This window comes from Herpailurus yagouaroundi, unplaced genomic scaffold (assembly GCF_014898765.1).
Source record: "Herpailurus yagouaroundi ecotype Mexico unplaced genomic scaffold, PumYag 194, whole genome shotgun sequence".
Classification (NCBI taxonomy): Eukaryota; Metazoa; Chordata; class Mammalia; order Carnivora; family Felidae; genus Herpailurus; species Herpailurus yagouaroundi.
The window spans coordinates 5,745,420-5,770,677 of NW_024412425.1; the positions used below are offsets into that span (position 1 = coordinate 5,745,420).

The following is a 25,258-nucleotide window of genomic DNA, read 5'->3' on the forward strand; positions in this document are numbered from 1 at the left end:
AAAGCCAAGAACCACCCAGTGGCCATGGAGAAGGACAGCAACCATAGCAACAGCCCTGTCCTTGCACCCTTCTCTGGCACAGAATCCCTTCTCTGCTGCCCACACTAGCAACGCAGGACTTCAGAAAGGTGAGAGGGACTCCATAAGCACACATTAGGGCCCCACTGGACCCTTCCCCACATTGGCAGGGAGTGCAACATTCAGATTCACTGAATCTGAATCTGAGGGGGTCCTGAGCACCCCCTCTCCCGCCACAGCCCCAAGCCCCCAGGCCAAATGTGGCTGAGAGGGAGGCAAGCCAGGCAGAGGGGGCCACCCCTCGGGATTGGAGCTCTGCTCTTCTGGCAGAACCCCTGAGTCGAGTGGGGGGTTTGGCTCCGATGTCAGGCGGCCCCCACTGAAGATGCCTGGTTGGTGAATGGGGTCAGGGGTGGGGGGGGGGTGGGGCACACAAGGAGGGAGAGGAAGTTCAGTCCTGGGAGTAACCCCCCTGCTGACACCCTGGCTTAATCCTCCTGGGGCTCAACGTTGGCCCAGGTGCAGTCACAGCGTCCCAGACCAAATGTGATTCTGGGGCATATCACATACAGATCTTGACCCCCTCCTCCCCTCCCCGCTGGGTCCCTCCAATTCATTCTGGGCCGGGCAGAGTGGGAAAAGGGTCACCGCACACCTGAGCCCCGCTCTGGGCCCGCCAAGCCATGACTCACGTCGCAGGTGAACAGAGCCTGATTCACCCCTCCAAGTAGGGGGCCTAGGGGAACAATCCGGTGCTGTGGACACGCAACCTGAAACCAGGGCTTCCGGGAGCCGGCTTGAGCATCGGAACTGGCAGCCCCGCGCGGCCCCCGCCCAGGCCCAGACGTAATAGGAGACCCAGTTTTCCAGCTGGACTGTAATTTCAGAAGGCGGCTTTGTGTGGGCTTTGTTACCCGAGCCACCAGAGGAGCCCTGGGGCTGGGGCTGCCGCTGGGTGTCAGCAAGAAATGCACTTTGAAGAAACGGCAGAAAAACATCAGAAGATACAAGAGATGCAGACCACGACACCAACTAGTAGCAACGGGCAAGGAAGGTAGAGTGAGCTGGGGAGGGGCTTTGCAACCAGCTAAATCTGGGTCTGAATCCTGGCTCGGGCCACTCTGGCCGCAGGACTCTGGGCAACCACCTTACCCTCTGTTGAGTCTGAGCTGAGGACAATCATGCCTGCCTCACAGGCGGAGGAACAAGCAAAGGCACTGGGGGCAGTGCCAGGCGCCAATAAACGGTAACTATCACCACGTTTCATGCACACTGAAGCTTAATTACATTGTCTCATTTAAAAAATTATCATCATACACGCACGTGGAGCTCTGTAGCTTTCAAAGCCATGTTTGTCCATTACTTCATTAGATCCACACAATGATCCTGTCTTCTATTTTTAGCGTTTTCCTTTAGTTCCTATAAAACCTAAGTCTTGCTCTTATTGGATACGATTGTCCCAATTTTCCGTTCTGCTCTCCTTTTTAATTTCCCCACCCCTAGGAACCTTTAGCATAACAATTCTGGGACCACTTTCTATTAATATCAATTTTCAGATTACAGCGATAGGATGTCTGTTTCCTAATTTAATTAGGTGATTCCTGTTATTAGTTCCTACAGGCTCATTATTTTTCATTTAGCATACTTTAACGCACCAAAGGAAAGTGAGGTTCTGGCTGGAGACCCCCAGGGTGTCTTCTGCAGGGAGGGGAGGAGATGTTTGAGGCCCAGTCAGAGAAGCAGATGCTGGGGAGCTGTGGGCCGGGGGGTGCCACTGGGGATGCCCCAGCCTCAGTGTGAGAGGGTGGGGACAGAGAAGGTCTCCCTGTAGAGACTGGGCCCACATGGCCTCCCCGGGAGGGCAGGAGGGAGGGTCTGTCATGAAGCCCCACCTCCAAAAGCAGATTCCGGACTCAGCTCCAAAGCCAGCACCCCGGGGCCCACCAAATCAGTGGGCTCCAGGTGGCCACACTTGAGGGCTGCGTGTCCTAATACCATACCCCCTTTTCCAGCAGGACCTGTGTCTGTCCCTCCATCAGTATTGCCCTCTGCACATCCACAAGGCACCCTTCACCCCAGAGTCTAAGTCAGCACTACCCCAGAATTAGCACAGAACAAAGTGTGAACAGCACCCCCGAAATATGCAGACTCTGCCTCAGTGCACCCGCCCCATCAAGGTGGGCTCAGCCATCACGTCCTTGGGCTTCTGGCCACTTGGGTCTCCAATCCTGCAATTGTTGAGCCCACGGGTTTCCTTCCCCTGCCGACACAGCGATGACTGGGCTGCCCGGCTCACTGCCCACCCCACGGCACCAGAAGGAACCCCACAGAGCTGCCCTGGAGCTTACAAGGAAAAGGGAGGGGCCCAAAAAGTCCAAGGGTGATGCTTGTAAGGAGCACTGTTACCAGGATCCTGACCCCCAGCCTTGACTTTGACCCCAATGCATTCTGTGCCGAGGAGAGGGCACTCCGAAGAATGGGAAACTCAGAGGGTGGTTTTACCTAGAGTAAAATTTCTTTGCTGTGGTCACAGAAAAGCGAGGTGAGGGAGGGCGAGGCGGCCCTCATGAGCCTTCGGCGGTGTTTGGTAAGAGAGTTTGAACATGCTGCAGGTGCATTGTTCAGAAACACCGGGTTCTGAGAGTCCCAGCCCTGCTGATTTTGCAATGATATATTGCCAGCTACTTAACAGGATGGATCACTGCAATTACATGTCACTTCTGATATTCACAGTCACAACAAGGATGTGTCAGCCTCGCAAGGTTTGTGGAAAATATATATGATGTTCCGCAATGCCGTTAGAAAATGGTTTCAGGAAACAGACTCGAGAGGATTCCAATAAAACCCACCTGCCCGGGGAAAGCAGATGGTTCCAGGAAGCTGGAGGGGCTGCCGGCTCCCATGGCCCGGAAGGAGCATAGCTCAGACACCCTGGCTCCAGCAGGCTGCCCCTCCCCTGAGACCAGCCTGGCCCAGGTGCCAGGGCAGAGGAGGGGCAGCCGCCATACCTCTGCTTGGTCCATCAGCCTCACAGTGGGGAGTTTCTGAGAGCCCCTCAGCAGTTACTCCTGTGGCCTTGACCCAGCCGGGGTGTTCTCAGGGCTCCGAGGGGACATACCTGGACAAAGAGTTGCTGTAGAAACAAGACAAACAAGACAAGTATCTGGCACAGGCAGGGCTGTGCGTCCCTGGTAACCATGGGACCAAGAGGGAGGGCCACACTCTCTCCAGCCAACACAGCCCTGCCTCCAGGGAACAAAAACAGGAGCCCTGGAGTCGGTCGGGCCCATGGGCATGGGAATTCTGGTGCTGCTGATTTCTAGTGGTAAGAGACTAGGCAAGATGGTCAGCACCGTGTGCTCTGCAGAGAGACCCGGGCTCCAGGACAGTCTCACTACTCTCTGCTTCCGCCGTCGGTCAGCACGTGGTCACCTCTTAACAACCACAGCTCCCCTCCTCCAGGCAGCCCTCCTGGCTCTTCCAGCCACTACTGCCCTCAGGTGTCTGAGGCCAAAGGAGCGAAGTGTGCGTTCTGAGAGCAGAGATGCGGGTGGAGGAGGGATGGGGTTGGCGGGGGCTGGGGGGGGGGGGGATGGATTGCTGGTTCTCGTCCCCTGCGGCCTGTGTGTCTGGAATCCAGAGCAACTCCGCCCAGCAACTCAGATGCCCCTGCCCAAGACAAAACGCGTGGTCTCCGGCCCCCTCCCCCAAACTGCTCCCCATCTGGCGTGTCCTGTCTCGGTAAGTGGTACCCCCGTCTCGATCTGCCAGAGCCAGAGGCATCTTGAACTGAGACAACAGCCCCCCTCACCCTCATCACCATCCCCACTGTGTACTTGCCCCAACACCCCGAATCTACCCTCTCCGGTCCCTGCCCTCTCTCCCACGCCACTCTGTGGTTCCTCGCACTCTCTTCCCCTCCCCTGCTCCTGCCCACAGCTCCAAACACGCAGCCATTAAAGTGAGCCTTCTAACAGCCGCCCCCACTTCAGGATCCCCGGGGCTCCCCGCAGCCTGCAGCAAAGGCTCGCTCCTCTGAGATGCTGCAAAAAAGGGCTTATGGGCCCCGGGACTGGCCATGTCTGCAGTACTAGTCAAGATCCCCGGGTCACACTCCTGCCCCTAATCCACCAGGAGTTCCTCCCATGCCAAATTCCCTCATGCCTCCAAATCTTCATCCAGGTTCTCTCTCCGCCCAGGCTCTGCTCTGGGCCCAGAGCAGACAATATGGAGCATCACAGCTGTTAGGACAGCAGCAGGTGCAGTGGCGACAGCCTGCTGTCTAAGGACAAATCCTGGCTCTGAATCCCTAGGCTGTGTGGCCTCAGGCGTGGCTCTCAACCTCTCTTATCTCAGTAGTCTCATCTGTCAGATGGTGTAATAGTACTTAACTCCTGGGGTTTTGAAAGTATTCAGTGAGTACTAAACACACGTAAGGTGCCTGAGAGTGGCAGCAGTGCCGTTGTGTGTCCACACAAGCGACCGCTCGGCACTGCACCTGTAAATGGGAATAATCAGCTATGAGAATTATACATATTAATACCTGTAAAGTGCTTGACACAAGATCTGGCACATGGTAAAATCCTGGTCAATGTTTGTTATTATTACCATCCTTGGATGCCCTTGTGCTGTGGAAGGAATGCCCCGGGAGCAGGTTATTGTAGACCAGGAAGTCACCAGGGGCTGTCCAGTCCCTTTGTCTGCACTCGGGGCCCCTGAGCAGGAAGGGACCCCTGCTGTCACTGTAGCTGCCTCCCCCTTTGACACCCCAGCATCAGCCCAGTCCCCAGCTCCACCATCCACACCTCCACGGCTTCAGGAAAGCAAAGAGCTACTTCCCTGAAACATGGGGTGGCCCTGCCTTAAGAAAACTCACTCTAGAAACCAAACATCAAAAAAAGAAAGAACTCGTAGTGTGTTAACCACAGAATCTGTATCAGAAGGTCAAGTTTTAAATTTTTTTTATTTACCAATGAATAAACCAATCAATCCACCGTCACCCTGGCTTCCTGGGTCACTACCAACGACTCCCCTCGTCCCATGAAAACAAAATCCATCCCACTTAAAAGAATGAAGAAGGAATGATGAAATCAGAGCACTGCATTGTGTAGCCCGGAAGAATGGATACATCTAGGTGCATCATCAGTGGCTAGTTGACATTGCAAAAGAGAGCCAGGCAGATATGCGCCTCCTGATGAAAGCACATATGACCACGTGCACATTCTTGTCAAAAAGAAAAGAAAGAATAGAAAAGAAAAGAAAAGAAAAGAAAAGAAAAGAAAAGAAAAGAAACCTCTATCTGTTCAAGCTGCTAGGTTTACTTAATTTACAGGAAATGCAAAGAACAGAAGACAACGACACCAAATGAGTAAAACCAACAAAAATCCCAACGATGGGGGGCGCCTGGGTGGCTCAGTCGGTTGAGCGGCCGACTTCGGCTCAGGTCATGATCTCATGGTCCGTGAGTTCGAGCCCCGCGTCGGGCTCTGTGCTGACAGCTTGGAGCCTGGAGCCTGTTTCGGATTCTGTGTCTCCCTCTCTCTGACCCTCCCCCGTTCATGCTCTGTCTCTCTCTGTCTCAAAAATAAATAAACGTTAAAAAAAAAAATTAAAAAAAAATCCCAATGGTGGGAAACTCTGCAGGACCTGTGACCCAGTTTCCTCCAATAAATAGCAAGAGAAAAATCAAGATGAGGAGAGAATATTACAGATTGAAAGAGACTTGAAAGACTCATCCTCTGAGCTGCAGTGTGCGGGCTGTATCCGGATACTGGATAAAACAAAGTGGAAATAAAAGTATTTATAAGAGTTGGGATTCAACTTAGGAATTTGAACGCTGGATAGTAAAGAATTATTGAAAGTTTTAAAACAGAGTTTTTATCTCTTAAAGTGAGAAATATATCGTAACATTTCTGGCTGAATTGATATGGTACCGGCACAGGCTTCAAAAATCAGTCAGTTAAGCCTCTGACTTTGGCTCAGGTCATGATCTCGCAGTTTGTGAGTTCGAGCCCCCCATGTCGCGTCGGGCTCTGTGCTGACAGCTCAGAACCTGGAGCCTGCTTTGGATTCTGTGTCTCCCTCCCTCTCTCTCTCTCTCTCTCTCTCTCTCTCTCTCATTCTTTCTGTCCCTCCCCCACTTGTGCTCTGTCTCTCTCTCTCTCTCTCTCAAAAATAAATAAAGTGTAAAAAAAAAATTAAAAAAAAAATCAGGACAGATGAGGATGTGGCTGTAGGTGCGGCAGCCTGACTGCATTTGGAGCATGCTGGTCCTGGGTGCGTGGCGCCATCGTACTATTCTCATCGACTCTGGGCGGTTCTAAACCCTCCGTAAGAAAAAGCTCATAAAGAGGGGCCCCTCATAAAATTTCAGTCTGCCCAGCCACACACGTGGCTCCACACGTCTGCCCAGCTCCACACGTGGAGCCTGTCTTCTGCCTCTCCAGGGCCAGCAGGCTGGGATGTGTTATTCCAGGTTCTTGCCTATTCTCTGAGTCTTCCGCCTACAGAAGGGGCAAGTCTAGTCTCTTGAGTCAAGAAGTGAGTTTCCTGAGGCCTTGTGGCCTGGCAATGTTGGAGACTGGAAAATCATTTGGATAGGTGAATTCTCTGATGCACACCAAAATCTAATCTTACCCAACAGGTTAACCAGCAGCGATTCACGTTTCAAGAGGTTTGATTGATTTAAAATATAGCAAACATTTTGGAAAAATGGCTTGATTTACAAAAGTTGGCAAGCCCATATAATTCCATTGAATGCACGAGTCAGGCGAGGTTTGCTGTCTGGTCCCTGAGAGCTTCAGATGCTATTAATACCTAATAACTCTGCAGGAGAAATCTGAACAACACCCGACTCCGAGGGGCCACAAGCAACTAAAGGCTCCTTCTCCCACTCTCAAGCTTATTTCTGGATCTTCACTTGCTGCCCCAACCCCTCTGCCCTTTGCCTTGGTCAACGCCACCAACAGTGGCTCCCGGACACTGCGTTCCCAGGGAAGTTTCTGCCGCTATGACAGCCAGTATAGCCTGTGTGGAATTTCTTCTGTAGATGGCATTCCCAATGGCCTTACCCAATCCGGATGGCAGGGCAGCCTCCTGACTTTGTACCTCCCACAGGCAGAAATCCACAGGGAGAAGGCTTGTCCAGGCTCTGGGGGCCACCCACCCACGCAACTGGATACATACACTTTGTAAGCACTGGTTTCCAACAGATAAATGTAATCAAGGTTTATATGCTCAGAGAAGCCAACAGGATGGGATTGTTTCACTTGAAAGATCAGAAGAAAATTGTAACTAATGTTGTGGAAAATTACTTTGATATTGCTTTCTTGGTACCGAATCACAATTAGGCTGCTGTGAGAAGTACAGGGAAAGAATAAATGAATAGTAACAAATCAACACAAACAGCCTGTGTCAGGAACACTTTGCTCAGGGAAAGTAACATAAGCATTACTTAAAGTTTTATGACTGCGTTTGATGTGATTTACGTAGAACGTCAAGGTTGCCTCTCACCTGCCACGTGGCGAAAGTGGTCCAGCTCCATTTATAGCCAGAAGAACACGGCTCGAGACCCAAGTGTGCTCTGTGCACGGTCTGCCAGGCCCACGCTATCCCCACTGTAGGGGGACACTCCTCTGAGCTTCGTGTCATCCCACACACCGTGCCAGCCCGAGGCTCTCGGTTTCTCTCCTGGCTCGTCACTCCACCCTGGATCCTAGCCGTCCTGTGGGCCCTGGCCCCACTGGTGATGGAAAGGATCCACACGCTCAGGGACAGCTGTGCAGGGCAAGGCCAGCTGGTGTGAGGGGCAAGAATCTGCCACCCACAGGACACACAAAGATCAAGCACTCTGATCTGACGGCCGGCTGCAACATGGCAGGACACACATCCCGGCCACCAGATCCCAACTCTACCCAGGAATATAGCATTTGTCCCAGCAGTGTACCATGGATGGGGGCATGGCCCTGCCCCAAAGGCACGCTCACGCCTTCCCTCCCGGGCTTGTCCCACAGAGCACAGACCCCGAACACAAAGACCCTCTGCCCATGTGTGTGCCCCAACCACACACGCACCAAGACAGGCACCAAAGATCCATGGGTCACCCCCAAGGATACACCATTTACCCCAAGCCATACTTGAGGACCCCTGTTCAGGACCTCATTTCTGCACAGATAACATACAACTGGGGATGCCAATCTCAGCCGGCCTGACCCATGGGGCTGGGTTCTGCCGACATAGGGCCGTCAGCCACTCTAAGGCTCACGTGAGGCTGTGAGGTCCCCACAGAGGAGCCATCCTGGTCACATGTCCTTGCTGCTTCAGAAGCCGGGGAGGAGCCAGAACCACTTCTGACAGCCACTCCCCCACCCTCTGTGAGGCCCCAGCCCAGGTGTGAGTCAGTACCTGTGACTTGCCTGCTGTCTCCTGGGGTCCCACTGCCCTGGCTGCCTCTAGTTGATGAAAGAATGAACTCATTGGCCTCCCCGACCGGGGCCTCTGGTAGCAGCTGCCAGGCCCAGGGCCCCTGCTCTAGTCTCCTTGTGCCCCTTCTGATTTTCTACCTGATGCCTATGGGCCTTCAATCTGTGCTTAGGAGGGGTGAGGCAGCCAGAGCTGAGGGTGGGGCTGGAGAAGGGCTGGGCACTGCTCTCCTATAGGGTGAGCCCTGCAGGCAAGAGTGGTGCAGGAATCTCTCTGCCTAAATCCACGGCCTCTACTCTTCCATATTGTCCTCGTCCTGGAGCACATGGGTGTCTTCACAGACCTCCCTGCTAAAGGGCCCCAGGCCCACAGCTGAGAGACGAGTAAGGGCTGTGTCTGAGCAGCAGGCACCCTCCTAAGCTCCCCTCTCCACATTCTGCCTGCCTGAGGCTCCAGAACCATCCTTCCCCTTGTCTCCTCGCTGCACCCCACCTGTCCTCAGCAGACCTCTGTAAGTCATGAAGGGTGCTCCCCTCAGTGGCTCACGAGGGACGTGTGGGATGCAGGTGGGAGGTGGGGTAATCTCAGCTTCACAAAGGCAGGAGGGGCCCAGGCCAAGGGGCTGGATTCGAGGGGTTCCAGGGCTGGCACAGAAACAGAGTCCCATGGGGGCCACAGGCTCAAGGAGAAGCCATTCACCCTCTGATGTCCCAGACAGTGTGGGAGAGGCCCCAAGAGATGGCAGAATCCTCTTTAAGCCTCAGCTTCACTGAAAGCAACAACTGGCTGAGAGACAGGCAGCCTGGCCCTCACTTCAAGAGGAGTGACCACAGGCTAGAGGCCAGAGGCCAGAGGCTGATGCCTGCCAGTAGAAGGCCAGGACCCCTCCTTTGCCTGCCGGGAACCTTCAGCACAGACTGGGAACCAGGGCAGCCGTGGAGGCCTGCACTGCGGACAGGAAAGCTGGGGCAAGTGGGCGGCGGGGCCGAGCGCAAGGGCTCACCTGGCACCTGCCGAGGGGAGAGCTCCGTGGGGTCCTGCAGGCTGATGAAGAGGAGGAGGCCTGCGGCTCCAAACAGCAGGATGGATGAGAACATGCAGGCCAGCCGCATCGTTCCGGCTCGTGGGGTCATCCGGGGCTTGCTCCGGGCTCACCTCTCGGGTGTGGGAGGTGCGTTCTTCCCTCATCATCCACACCAAGCGTCCATCAGGCCACAGTCTACAGGGCAGATGGGGAGAAAGATGGTCCATCACTGAGGCACAGGGCATCCTACGTGGGCTGAGGCCCCAGTCACTGCCTATGACCAAGCATAATCCCTGGATCCCTCCATCCCTTAGAATGTACTCAGGTATGTCCCTTGCATCCTTCCAGCCCAAAGAGGTTGAGGGAAGTCCAGTCACTGCCTGTTGCTGGGACACCAGCTTCCCAGCAGGGTCCCCTGTATCTGCACCCCCAGAAAAATCATGGAGAGAGACACTCCCCGGCCCCTGCCTGGGGAAGCCCAGGCTGGAGCCCTGAGACCCACAGCCTGTAATGGGCCCTGCACTGTCCAGGCTCTCTGAGCTTCCAACAGAGCAGGTGTGCTCCCTAGAAAGGGTCTACGCCCCGAGAAGAGGCAGCAATCTGGGCCTTTGTCCCTTATAACTGTCCTGGTGGACAGAGGAGCTCTTGGATCTCTCTGCCCTGGCTCCTCCCTGCAGGATGCTGGGGACAAGTGTCTCCACAGAGCGAGATACTTTGAGAAGGAGCCTCCCAGGCCCAGAGGCTACCAGGGACAGAGACTCCCTCTCCTGGTTGCTTCCCTCACCAGCCAGAGCTGTGCCGCCCTGACCCACAGATGGGCTGGTAGGATGGAGACCCCACTGGATAGTCCGTCGCATCAGTGGGAACTGAAGCTTTGGCCCGATCACGGTTACTCCCACTATGAGGCCCTCTGGCCTGGAGCTGAGGCAGCCTGACTTGCATTTGACAGATCCCAGGCTCAGAGACCGGTGACAACATCCCTGTGACACCTGTTGCTCTGGCCACTGCAGACCCAGAGCATGCCCAGGTGACTTGCCCCTCCCCCTGGTTCCTCCTGAAGGGCACAGAAATACCAACCAGTGACTCCAAATGGGCCAAGCTTGTGGGTCAAGGGGGGGGGCACCCCAAGGCCATCTGCTCATAGGAAGGATGTAAGTTCCTGCAGCAGGGGGAGGCATGGGTGGAGCAGGATAGGGGCCGGAGAGCGATCTGCACAGGAGGCCATGCTACATGGCATTCCAGAACTTCCCCTGTTGGTGGTGGAAGGTTGCTCTGTGCCCTTGTCTTTGCCCCTTCCTAAGTTCGGGCTTAGAGATACCACCCTCTTTCTACCAAAACAGGCTTGTAGGAAGCTTTCCCAGCCCTGGCACAGGGCAGTGCTCAGGGAGGTAGAGGCCAGGAGGACAGCTTCCAGCAGCCTCTGAGATCATAGTTGGGTGGCGGGGACCCCAGGCCAGATGTGCTGCTTGGCACAGGGTCATTTCCCTGCCGGGGGTCTTCTCAGGCACAGTAATTTGGTCAGGGCGCCCATTCCTGACCAGGCACCCAGGTGTTGGGGGAGGAAGCCCCAGCTATGGTCCCTCTGTGTCCTCATGCTCCTGGGGGGCAGGAGGCAGGAAGTGGTAAGAGGAGCCCTTCCCTCCCAGGCCCAGACAAAGATTCCCAAGGACTAGACTGTCCTCAGCAAAGCTCTGGTGCTGAAGAGTGTTAAATTGCAGGTTTGGGTTTCTCCCCTCTGCAGTCACTGTAATTATGTTTTCACTCAGTTAACTTTAATTAACCTGCCCCAGGCCTCTATGCATGGGGAACGCGCCTGAACGCCGGGCTCTCTGGGCTGTGCTGAGCAGGTGGTTCCCACGACCTCCCAGCTTTGATGTTTGGGAGGCAGCGCTGAGCAGGGCTCAGTTTTGTCTCTGGAGCTGGCTCCAGGTTTGAAGTTGGCCCTGACTTCCCTTCCAATGGCCTCCCCCCGCCCCACCCCAAGAAAGACTGCTGCTTCCTGCCATTGCCAGGGACACCCACGGGGCTTACACAGGGTAAAAACAGGCAGCCACCTGTCCCCAAAGGTTCAGACCCTGGAGTCCCTCGTGGGGGCCTGTGGTTTCTCCCTCTACGGCTGCCCGGGATGGGTCCTGGGGACCTGGCTCATTGTCCTGCAGAGACACAGGTGCAGCCATGCAGGCCCAGGCCCCACTGAAGGGCAAGGTCACTCTCAACACTGCCCATAGGATGCCCTGTGTCCTGAGATCTCCCAAGCCCTTCCCTTCGTAATGATAGGCACTGTGTGCCGGGACCACCCTGGCCAGCCCCAAGGTGTGGGAGAGGATGGGGGGAGACGGAGCTGCTCTCTCTGGCCCTCACTCTGGGCCCTCCTGCCCCAGAGAAGTTGGCTTAACCCCTGGGGGGGGGGGCCCATGCAGTCACAGAAAGGAGTCAGAAGAGTGGGAACAATGTCACACACACTGGTTCATCAAGGACAAGACCCTCAGGTAGGGAGCAAGGGGCGCAGCTCAAGACCTTTCTGGAGCAGAGGCACACGCACTAACACACATACACACACACACACACACACACACACACACACACACACACACACATATGCCACGGCACACACACTCCATCAACAGGCCCCAGCAAGGCCCCGGCTGTAAAGAAACTGCTGCAAAACCCTGATTATCGTGGCCGTGGTGGTGACACACTGCCTGCAGCCACACCAGCCTCCTGAGTCAGACAGACGTGGTCAGGAGACCAATCTGACCTAGGGCGAGGGAAAGAGAGGAAGGAGGGGAAAAAGAACGGCAAGTTTACGGCCAGGGCACAGGGCTACCTGGCAAAACTGTTAATAAAATGCCACCCAATCTCAACCCAAAAGCTCTATTTGATGAAAAAAAAAAGGGGGGGGGAGTCAGAAGCAGATGCGATCATCATTGCATTATTTATGGTCAGTAGCACTGCACAAGTGACTACAAAAGAACTGGCCAGCCCCCTCTTCTCCCTAATTGTCACACTGTCACCATACAAGCCAGTACTGACTACCCCTGTCCCGCAGCAACGACCTGTCCTCATTTGTTCCTGAACCTACCCAAACCAAACCCACCACGTGGAACCAGGCCCCAGCAGCCCATGTGCGTGGAACCAGGATGAGGACCACATCTCTGCCCCCAAATCTGGGGAGAGGGGAAGAAAACCAGCCCCGGGACCTGCACCTTCACCATGGCCAGAGCATCAGGGACTCAAGTGTCTGATTTCAGAGACCCTCCCTTTTGTTGACCCCTCTACACCCGCCCCCCTCCATGAGAACACAGCACCCTTTCTGTGAAGGGAGGGAAGCTGGTATTAGAGCCACGCATCGCTTTCCCCGGCCAGCCCTAAGCATCAGACCTCAGCCTTCCCCTTTGAGACCTTCCTCTCGGTGTTTGTTCTCACTGGAGACCACCTACCCAGCTAACTCCTTGCTCTGTGCAAATGGGAATCAAAAGGTTAGCATGCCTCCCCTCCTGGGTCGCTGGTTTGCAGTCTGGCTGGGTCTTCAATGCCCCAGGAGGGGGCCAACATCACAGAATCTGTAGGAACCCCCTTCCTTTACAGGTGGAGGGGAGCTAGGAGATCACCAGACACTTCAGAGAGTGTGCACATCTGATCCCCTACTGTTCCTGTGAGGGTCCTTGTCTTCAAAGTCACACGTTATTTTCAAGGCAATGGGAAGATGCTGGTCCAAAGGCTGCTCATCTCCCTCTCCTGGGAGTCCAGCTGCTGCCTGGGAAGTGGACCCTACGATCCGTCACAGGCTGGGGCCAGGCTGCCCAGGGCCCCGTAAACACATTCACAGGCCTCTGCTCCCATCTGGGACACAGTGCATCGCACTCGGCTCCAATGACAAGTGGAAGACCCTCCCCTTCCTCCCTGCCTCTCTGCCAAGACCAACAGACAATAAGACAATTCAAATAACTGGGGGTGGAGTAGGGAGGAGTGAGGCAAGAAAAATAAACAGCCCACTCAGTTTCCAGAAGGTCCTGTGCTCACAATCCCTCGTTTTCCCAGTGGCTTTCTCTCCCTGAGGCCTGATGGCATTGCCAATTTTTTACTGTAAGAAAAAAAAAATCCAATTAATCTTGTAAACACCTCCTGGGACACAGGTCAAGGCCAAGGATTCCTCCCATTTCCTTATTTATCTGATTTAAAAATTTGTCTCTTGGGAAAATTCACTTTAGGGCACAAGCAAGGACTTGGGAATTCAGCCAAAACACACGCACCTCCAGTGGCGACAGGCCGGCAGGCGGATGGACGGATGGCTCCAAGGACACGCTTGGCTGCGGCTGCTCCAAGGCCTGGATGCTTCCCCCAGTCACCCAGAGGACCCCCTCTGGCTGTGAGGACCCGCTCCCGTGCCCCACTGGAGACGGCCGGAGGCATCCGGCCATGTGCCCATGGCAGCACCCACTTGGTGTGTGGACCCCGGGCCCCAGAAAGTTCTCTGTCCAGTCAGTCTCTTCCTTGCACGGGCAGGAGCGAACAATGACGTCCCTCCCGGCTGAGGGCTCCAGGAGGAGCTGCTCATCGGGAGAGAGGCTGCTATGGCAACTTGAGGAGAATGGAGCCAGGCACTGCCGTCACCTTGAATCCGGCACCAAGCATTCCACCGGAGCGGCAGAGGGGGCTGTGCCTCCGCTCTGCCCCTGCCGAGGCTCCTGCGCTGGGGCTGACCTCCCGCCTCTCCTCCGCAGCCTCCTGGCCTCAGTAACTCATTTGCTCCTCACCGAAACGGAGCACACAGCCCAGTCCCCTGAGAACACCACCTCCATCTGTTTTGTCAGACGAGTTCTTCCGTGTGTGCGGCTCCTGCTTGCTTCTGAGATGGGGTTCTTCTTGATTTCAGCTCATTAAAATCCTGCAGCTAATTAAAACTGTTCTAACAGCAGCGGCGGCAGCGGCGGCAGCGGCGGCAGCAAACTCTGGGATGAGTCCCTCCAGTTTTTATGCGTAGGCATAAAGTTGCAATGCTCTGTGAGGGTGACGAATGGCTGCAATTGCTCAGACTCTGGGGCGGGGCTGCAGACTCCAACCCTGCTGGACGCGGGAGAGCGCTGACCTAGGTCCTGAAATGCCCTAGGCCCAGCCTCAGCACACCCCAGCGCACAGGGCTGTACCCCACTCCTGGGGGAGGTAATTCACCCGCCAGAATCCTCCCCACTACAAGGCAGGGATTCTCTCCAATCCCCCATGATTTCTTGTCGGGGTAGGGGGAGAGGAAAGGGAGCCCTAAGGTGGAGGCCAAGGCATAAGTCGGGCTCAAACAGCCCCGAAGCCCCACAGACCCACTAGGAATGCTACCGCATGGCTTCCCACCACTGCTTACACAAAGAGCCTGAAGGGAAGCCTGCAAACACGCAGCTGCAGTGAGGGGGTCCTGAGAGCCCAGCCAAGGTGCCATAAGCTACAATGCCCTTGATTACTTTCAGGGGTAGGACCACACCATGGATGCAGTCTCTTGCCCAGGACTTCAGGGAATTTTATGAAGCAGGGTAGGGGATAGTAATTCAGTAGGTAGAGAAACTGAGTCTTACCCTGGCAGAATCTGGGATGGGGATGCAGCACCCCCAATCCTGTAAGCATGTGTACCTCAATTACAGCCCTTCTCCTACCACGTGGAGAGTGTTCACACACCTATCTCAGACCCTCAGAGACCTGAGAGCAGCATCGAGGTCTCTCATCTTTGTATTCCCTGCACAGTGCCTGGCACAGGGAATGGGACCAACATAACCTGTGCCTCGTGTGACATGAGCATGGATTAACAGATGGAGGTGTCTGGGCCATCTGAAGAGAGGCACTCCACGAACCTGGAATTTCTAAAATGTCATGCATGTTTTAGGGAGCTGTGGGTTTGTTTTGATCAGGTCTGGGTTAGAATTATGTCCAAAGAGTAGCCCAATCCTGTGAGAAAAGAGGCAAGGAAGTGAGCTCCGTTAGAGAGCCTGATGGAGCCTGGAAGCTCCCACATACCCAGCGCACACTCAACACCAGGATGCCATTTTTGTATCCTCAGTTTGGTAGGGCAGATTTCAAATCACAGGGCTTGAAGACTAATACACTCGTGGAGGTAAATGTGGACTCTATCGCTATACATGCCCATGTATTAATGCACATTATATATGTACAAACAAATACACAAGTCATTTAGGTGCCATAAAATGGATTACACTAGGAAACTCCCTACACAAAATTAAAGTTTGAATGTGTTGGTCAAAAGTCAGTGAAGAGAATGGGGGAAGATGGTGGAGAAGGAGGATCCTGAGTTCACCTCCACCTGTGGACCCACCAAGGCAACACCTACATGTGTGACAGCTCACTCTGAAAACCTGAAGACTGGCCAAACAGATCTTCCCGAGGTAAAGACATAAAAAGAAGGCCAAAGAGATGAAGTTGGGAATGCAGCCCTCCATGTGGCAACCCATGAACAGGAGGGACAACACAGGCACAGAGTGAGAGGACCCAGCCCCACACCAGGTACCCCTGGCCTTGAGGACCTGCACAGGGAAGATGAGCCCCCACGATGTCTGGCTTTGAAAATCAGCAGGGCCTGCCTTCAGAAGAGCTGGAGGGTTATAGGGAAACCGAGTCTCTAGTCTTAAAGGGCCAATGCACTATATCATTGGGCCCAAGACCCAGCACAGAAGTAGCAGTTTAAAAAGTGCCTGGGGTATTCATGAAGGGGACTTATTGACTAATTTTAGGATGTATATTGGAGGGTTCAGGATATGTAGGAGTTTTCTCCAGGAATGGAAGTGCTGGCAGGTACTCTTTCTCTTGTCCTCCTTCTGCTTTGGCAGGCTCTGGTGGGAGCCAGTTCTGACATTCTCCCTCTACCTTGCTAGCATCTTGCCCTGCCCCCAAATTTGCCTGCAGACTAGCCCCACTCAACCCAACCCACCAGCAGGTGCCCCTCCAAAGCGGCTCTCACACTGGGCAGCCCCAGCCAGGATCTGTGCCCTTCCAGAGTGACTATCACCTGCCACACCCAGCAGGCAGCTCTGGTCAGAACTGCCACATCTCCAGAGCAAATCCTGACCCAGGGAGTGGGGAATGAGCCCTACCAACCAGTGTGCACAGTAGCTCAGTTGGCTCTTTCAGCCCACTGCATGTGAGGCAAGCCCAGCCCACCAATGTGCCTGCAGACAGACTGAAAACTAGCTCCACCCACCATTGCACCCTCAGCAGTCAGCCCAGTCATAACAGGAGGGTGCTCGCAGCCCACTTAGGCGAGCACCACATATATCCATATGTAACAAACAGAGAATCAGACAAAGTGAGGAGACAGAGGTATATGATCCAAACACAAGAACAAGACAAAACCCTAGAAAACAAGCTAAACAGAACAGAGATAAGGAATCTGTCTGATAAAGAATTCAAATTAATGTCCATAGGTACTCCCCAGACTTAAGAGAGGAGTGGAAGAACTCAGTAAGAACTTTAACAAAGAGATAGAAAATATAAAAAAGAACCCGTCGGAGCTGAAGAATACAACAAGTGAAATGAAAAATTAACTAGAAGATTCAACAGCAGAACAGAGGATGCAGAAGAGCAGATCAGTGACCTACAATTCAGGGTAGTAAAAAAACAACTAAACTGAATAGTACAAAGAAAAAAGGATTTTTAAAAAATTAAAATAGGGTAAGGTACTTTTGTGACAACATCAAGCAAATAAAATTCACATGACAGGGGTCCCAGATGGAGAAGAGAAAGAAAAAGAGGCACAAAACTTACTCAAAGAAATAATAACTGAAAACTCCCTTAAGCTGGGGAAGGAAACACACATCCAGGTCCAGGAATCACAGAAATCCCCAAACAAGATGAACCCAAGGAAGTCCACACAAGATACATAATAATTAAAATGGCAAAAATTAAAGATAAAGAGAGAATCTTAAAAGCAGCAAAAGAAAACAAGATACCCACAAGGGAAGCCCCATAAGGCTATCAGCTGAATTTTCAGCAGAAACTTTGTAGGCCAGAAGCGAATGGCATGATACATTCCAAGTGTTGGAAGGAAGAGACCTATACCAAGGATATTCTACCCAGCAATGTTATCATTCAGAATGGAAAGAGAGATCATGTGTTTCCCAGCAAACAAAAGTTTGCTCACCTGGCCTATAAGAAATGCTAAAGAGAATTCTTCAGAAAGAAGAAAGAAAAGACCATAACTAGAAGCAAGAAAATTATGAAAGAAAAAAATTCACTGGTAAAAACAAACATATAGCAAAGGATCAATCACTTATAAAGCTAATATAAAGGTTAAAACACAAAAGTAGTAAAATCAATTATATATCTACAAAAATTAGTCAAGGGATACATAAAAGATGCAAAATATGACATCATATACATAAAATGTGGGGGGGAGAGTAAAAAAAATAGTGCTTTTATAATGTGTTTAAACTTAAATGACCATCAATTTAATATAAACTGCTATATACATAGGATGTTATAGATGAACCTCATAGTAACCACAAATCAAAAACCTATAATAGAGAAAGGGATTCAAGTATAACACTAAAAGTCATCAAACACAAGGGAAGACAGCAAGAGAACAAGAAAGGAACGGAGAACTACAAAAACAATCACAAAAATAATTAACAAAAGACAACAAGCACCTACTATTAATAATTACTTTAAATGTAACTGGATTAAATGCTGCAATCAAAAGTCACAGGGTGATTGAATGTATAGAAAAGCAAACTCATCTATATGTTGCCTACAAGAGACTCATTTCAGACCTAAGACACATAGGGGATGAAAACTGAGGGGATTGAAACAGATATTCCATAAAAATGGAAGGAAGGAAGGAAGGAAGGAAGGAAGGAAGGAAGGAAGGAAGGAAAGAAAGAAAGAAAGAAAGAAAGAAAGAAAGAAAGAAAGAAAGAAACAAGGAGGACGGGAGGAAGGAAGGAGAAGGAAGGAAGGAAGGAAGGAAGGAAGGAAGGAAGGAAAGAAAGAAAGAAAGAAAGATAGAAAGAAACAAGGAGGACGGGAGGAAGGAAGGAGAAGGAAGGAAGGAAGGAAGGAAGGAAGGAAGGAAGGAAGGAAGGAGAGGAAAAAAGCTAGGTTAGCAATACTTAAAATAGACTTTAAAACAAAGACTGTAGCAAGAGACAAAGAAGGGCATTATATAATGGTAAGAGAATCAATCCAACAAGAGGATAAAACAATTGAAAATATCTATGTACCTAACACAGGAGCACCTAAATACATAAAGCAAATACTAACAGACATAAAGAGAGAAATTGACAGTAATACAATAATAGTAGGGGACTTTAACATCCCACTTACATCAATGGCTAGATCATCTAGACAGAAAATCAATAAGGAAAGAGCAGTTTTGAATGACACATTAGACCAGATGGGCTTAACAGATATATACAGAATATTGCATCTAAAAACAGCAGAATACACATTCCTTCCAAGTGCACATAAAACATTTTTCCAGGATAGATCATATGTTAGGTCACAAAATAATTCTCAATAAGTTTAAGATTGAAATCATATCAAGCATCTTTTCCAACCGCAATGGTGTAAAACCAGAAATCAATTACAAAAAAAAAATTGGGAAAAACACAAACATGTGGAGGCTAAACAATGTGCTACCAAACAACCAATGGATCAAAGAGGAGGTTAAAGAAATCAAAGAGAAGGCAAAAAAAAAAAAAAATGCATGGAGACAAATGAAAATGAAAACACAATGGTTAAAAATCATTGGGACACAGCAAAACAGTTCTAAGAGGAAAGTTTATAGTGATACAGGCCTACTCCAAGAAGCAAGAGGAATCTCAAATAATCTAACCTTACACCTAAAGGAACTAGAAAAAGAACAAACAAACAAAGCCCAAAGTCAGCAGAAGGAAGGAAATAATAAAGATCAATCAGAGCAGTAATAAATGAAATAGAGACTAGAAAAAAAATTAGAAAAGATCAATGAAACTATCAGCTGTTTCTTTGAAAAGATAAACAAAATTGATAAACCTTTAGCCAGACTCATCAAGAAAAAGAGAGCACCAACATAAATAAAATCGGAAACAAGAGAAGTTACAACTGGTAGCATAGGAATACAGAGGATTATAAGAGACTACTAAAAAAATGACAACAATTGGACAACCTAGAAGAGATGCGTAAATTGCTAGACACATATAATCTTCTACAACTGAATCGGGGAGAAATAGCAAATTTGAACAGACTAATTACTAGTAATGAAATTAAATGAGTAACCAGAAAACTCCCAACAAGCAAAAGTCCAGAACCAGATTGCTTCACAGGTGAATTTGGCAACACCAAATAATTAAGGAAGAGTTAACATCTATCCTTCAGAAACTATTCCCAGAAATAGAAGAGGAAAAAATGCTTCCAAATTAATTGTATTAGGTCAGCATTATCCTGATACCCAGGCCAGATAAAGATACTACAACAAACAAAAATTATAGACCAATTAGACCAATTAGACCAATACAACAAACAAAAATTATAGAACACAGATTCAAAAATCTTCAATGAATTATCAGCAAACTGAATTCAAAAATACATTAAAAGGATAATTCAACATGATCAAGTGGGATTTATTCCATGGAAGCAAGTATAGTTCAACACTCACAAATCAATCAACATGATACAAAACATTAACAAAATGAAGGATAAAGTTATATGATCATCTCAATAGATGCAGAAAAATATGACAAAATTCAACATCCATTCATGATAAACTCTCAACAAAATGGGTATAGAAAGAACACACTTCAACATAATACAGGTCATGTATGACAAACCCACAGCTAACATCATACTCGATGAAAAGCTAAAGGCTTTTCTTCTAAGATGAGGGACAAGACAAGGATGCCTACTCTCACCACTTTTATTCAACATAGTATTGGAAGTTCAAGCCACAGCAATCAGACAAGAAAAAGGAATAAAAAGCATTCAAATTGGTGAGGAAGAAGCATGCCACTTTTGCAGATGACATGCAGATGATACTATATATAGACTCCACCAAAAAACTTAGATCTAATAAAGTAATTCAGTACAGTTGTAGGATATGGGATCAATATACAGAAATCTGTTGTGTTTCTATACATCAATAACAAACTAACAGAAAGAGAAATCAAGAAAACAATCCCATCTATAATTGCATCAAAAAGAATAGAATACCTAGGAATAGATTTAACTAAGAAGGTGAAAAACCTATATTCTGAAAACTATAAGACATTGATGAAAGAAACTGAAAGTGGCACAAATAAATAGGAAGATATCCCATGCTTATGGATTGGAAGAATTAATATTGTTAAAATGTCTATACTACTCAAAGCAATCTACAGATACAATGTAATCCCTATCAAAATACCAATATTATTTTTTATATATAACCAGAACAAATAATCCTAAAATTTATATGGAACCACAAAAGACCACAAAGAGACAAAGCCATCTTGAGAAAGAACAAAGCTGGAGGTATCACAAGCCCAGATTTCAAACTAAACTATAAAGCTATAGTAATCAAAACAGTATGGGACTGGCACATAAATAGACACATAGATAAACAGAACAAAATAAAGAGCCCCAAAATAAACCCGCCAATTATATAATAAATTAATCTTCAACAAAAGAGGCAAAAATAACAGGGAATAGTCTTTTCAATAAATGGTGCTAGGGAAACTGGACAGCTACATGCAGAAGAATGAAACTGGACCACTTTCTTTCACTACACACAACCATAAACTCAAAATGGCTTAAAGACTTAAACATAAGACCTGAAACCCTAAAACTCCTAAAAGAAAACGTAGGCAGTAAATTCTTGGACATTGGCTTTAGCATTATTTTCCTGGATATGCTTCCCCAGGCAAATTAAAAGGAAAAACAAACAGCTGGGACTGCATCAAACAAAAAAGCTTTTGCACAGTGAAGGAAACCATCAACAAAATGAAAAGGCAACCTACTGAATGGCAGAGGATATTTGTAAATGATGTATCTGATAAGGGGTTAATATCCAAAATATATAAAACTCTCATACAACTCAATACAAAAACCCACAAATAATCCAATTAAAAAATGGGCAAAGGACCTGCATAGACATTTTTCCAAAGAAAGACATACAGATGGCTAAAAAACACAGGAAAAGGTGCTCGTCATCACTAATCAGCAGGGAAATGAATATCAAAACCACAATGAGATATCACCTCACATAAGCCAGAAGGGCTAGCATCAAGAAGACAAAGATATAACAAGGAGAGGATATGGGGAGGATATGGACAAACGGATCCCTCTTGCACTGTTGGTAGGAATGCAGATGGTGCAGCCACTGTGGAAATCAGTACGGAGGTGCCTCAAAAAATTAAAAATAGAACTACCATATTATGATCCAGCAATTCCATTTCTGGGCATTTGCCTGAAGAAAACAAAAACAGTAATTTGAAAAGGTAAAATACATTCACTACAGCATTTTTGTAATAGCCAAGACATAGAAGTAACCCAAGTGTCCATCTATAGGTGAATGGATAACAGATGTTGTGCATACATATATATATGTGTGTGTGTGTGTGTGTGTGTGTGTGTGTGTGTGTGTGTGTATACACACATACAGACAAGCACATGATGGAACGTTATTCATCTATAAAAAAGAATAAGATCTTGCCATTTGCAACAACAGGGATGGAACAAGAGGATGTTATGTTAAGTGAAATAATTCAGAATGAGAAAGACAAATACCATATGATCTCATTTATATATGGAATCTAAAGACAAAACAAACACATGACAAGTCAATGAACACAACATGCTACAACATGGATGAACGTTGAGGACATTATGTTATGTGAAACTAGCCATTTGCAGTAGGACAAACACTGTATGATTCCATGCAGTCAAATTCAGAAGCAGAAAGTAGAATAGTGGTTACCAGGGGCTGTGAGGGAGAGAGGAATGGGGAGTTGTTAATTAATAGGCAGTTTCAGTTGGGGAAGTTGAAAGAGATTCTGGAGACGGGTGGTGGTGATGGCTGTACAACAATCTGAATGTATTTGATGCTTCTGGACTTAAAAATGATTAAAATAGTAAATTGTATATCATGTGTACCTTACCACAATAAAAAAAAAATCAACAAAAGCAAACTAAAACTTGATACTGAGCCAAAATCACCCTCTTCCTGTTAAGTTTCACTCATGCCACAGATGACTGCATGTGGGCCCAGGAGCTGAGGACCAGAGAATGGTCAAGTTCATGGTCATGTGAAACATGACCAGGACATGGGGGAGCTAGGGTTGTGGCTCGGGCAGCCTGAACAAAGCAGCTAGATATCATGAGATGGACAGCAGGTTCAGAGTGGGGAGCCCACTCCAGGTTCTAGGTCTGGCTGCCCTTCCCCCCCAATCAGCTGTGGGACCCTCATGACTTAATTTACTAATCTCAGAGTCAGTCTGCATCCAAAATATACATTGTAGATGAGTTCTCAAGTTCCTTGCAGCTCTGGTATGAGACAAATGTCAAAACAGAAAGGCGTTTCTGTGAATTTCATTCACACGAGGCCTCTTTCAGGCAGAGCAGGAGATCCTTTGGCTAGGACATCCCTTATCCACACTTGCCACCTGTCTCTTGCCACAAATCTGGATAGCTGCTGGGCTCCGATGGACCAAAGCTGCCAAGCTGTTTCCCTTTAAGACCACTTTGACCTTTTGGAGGGAGCAAAGGGCTCCGATGCAAGTGTTAATCTGGAAATTGTGTTCTCAGGTTCTTTCTAAGCCACAAAGTCTTGCTCCCCTGAGGCCTGCCTGGCTGAGGTGATTCCCAGCTGAGGCCACTCCCTCCCTAGATGACCACTGCTCTCCATGTTTCAACATCTACACTGAGCCCAGCTGAGACAGTGCCTCATTTAGTGATAGAATAGATTTCAAGGCAGAAATCGACACAAGGCTAATGATGGGGATCCCACCGTATCCATCATCACCTTTGTCATTTAAAAATCTTTAATTTTTAAAGAATTTAAAAGGGCAACATGAGGGACCCTTGTGGTGATGGAAATGTCCTGTATCTTGACTGTATCAATGTCAATATCCTCATTGTGATATTGTACTATAATTTTATAAGATGGACTGGACGAAACAGGAAAAACGGTACATGAGATTTCTCTGTGTGATTTCCTACAACTGTTATGTGAATCTAAAATTATCTCAAAATGAAACGTCTAATTTTTGAAAAAACAAGAACTTAAAAGTAAAAGTAACTGGCCTTTCAACTCATGCATAATGGAAACAAATTCTAATGTTGTGCATGTAAATAATAGATAACCATTTTCATGGATCAGTGCCACCTTTTGTTGTAAAGAAACATTTTAAAGTTAAGGGACTATGCCTTTAATAGGAAAATTTGATGTGTTGGCAACTACTGGTTGATCTTTGTGCATTTTTCAATTGCAAATTGCACTTTAAAAATGCAAACAATTATTAATATTGATTTGGACTCAAACAATATTGAATTTCAATATATTTCCAGCTCTTTTATGAATTACCCTGTGGATACGTGGTGATTATGATAAAAGAGCATTTGCATGCACAATTTCTTTTCAGTGAGGAACCTTGAAGAGGGATGATGTGATCCATGGATAATGAACTTCACAGGGACAAGACTGGCTTCAGAGTCCTCCGCTAGGCCCTCAAACTTAGCAGGCAGCACAGACTTTCAGGGCCACTTTCTCCAAGCCAATATTACAAAGCACAGGCTATGAACAACTGCTCAAGGTCTGGAATGGGATTTAGTGTCATAGTTTTTAGGGAAAGAAAAGGAGAAGGAATAGACATGTATTATGCTTTGTTAACCTTCCAGGTACCATGCAGAATACTATATAAACATCCCATTTCACTTTTGAACAGTAACCACTTTTTTTTTTTTTTTAAGTAGGCTTCATGCCCAGCACGGAACCCAATGTGGGGTTTGAACTCACGATCCTGAGATCAAGATCTGAGCTGAGATCAAGAGTCGGATGCTTAGCTGACTGAGCCACCCAGGAGCCCCTTGAACAATAACCTCTTGAAGTGAAAATCATTCTCCCTACTTGACACAGGTTTGGTTCTCTGTGAGGAGATGCAGAGATGGAGTCTGGGGTGCAAGATGTTAATTAAGGATCAACACCTGTGAAGGGAAAAGGGAGGAAGCCAAGGTGAGCAGGAGAAGGCAGACAGGGATGTTGGTCCAACCCAGGCTGGGCAGGGATCTCTGAAGTAGGTGTAGCCCATGGGAGTGTCCTGTAGCAGGCAGAAATGGCTGCAGCTTTATGCCTTACCTTACTCAGTACCTGGGTGTGGCATGCCCAGAGAAAGGCACGACCCCAGATCAGACAGTTGCTGCTGCAGCCAAAGAAGATCCTAAAGGAGCTGACAGCTGGGGGATGATTGCTGACCACAAATCTCATGGGTGGTCAGCGTGTTCTGGACGGGGGTCTGGACAGCACATCTCCCAACTTTGCCACCGATTTACGGACGATGAAATTAAGACCCAGAGAGACTAAACATGGCCAAGGTTACACTCTCCATAAGCCATCCCAGATATGCCTGACTCAAATCTTGCCTTCCCACTCCCCATTCACTGCTTCTCCCAGACAAAAGCATAGATCAGACTGTCCTGACCTTCAGCTACTGAGACATGAAGGTCTGAAAGTCTCCAGGGGAACACGCAGAAAGTCTGACTGCGTAAGCAGATACCCTCACCTCACCTCTACTAACATCCCTGCAACATGCACGTGTGTGTGCACACACATGCTTAGTTCTTGGTGATTAT

General features: G+C 48.9%; 1 protein-coding gene across 3 annotated transcripts in view; it reads right to left on the reverse strand.

The window, feature by feature from the left end:
• Positions 1 to 25,258, reverse strand: part of CHST8 (carbohydrate sulfotransferase 8) — a 124,355-nt gene that overhangs the window by 50,239 nt on the left and 48,858 nt on the right. For 2 of the 3 annotated variants that reach the window (XM_040446208.1, XM_040446210.1), the window contains exon 2: positions 9,443 to 9,658. In XM_040446208.1, the coding sequence (XP_040302142.1) occupies positions 9,443 to 9,572 (130 nt within the window). In that variant the 5' untranslated portion in view covers positions 9,573 to 9,658. Of the gene's footprint in view, positions 1 to 9,442; positions 9,659 to 13,716; positions 14,446 to 25,258 lie in introns of those variants that run through there. The other variant, XM_040446209.1, reaches the window with a different exon arrangement.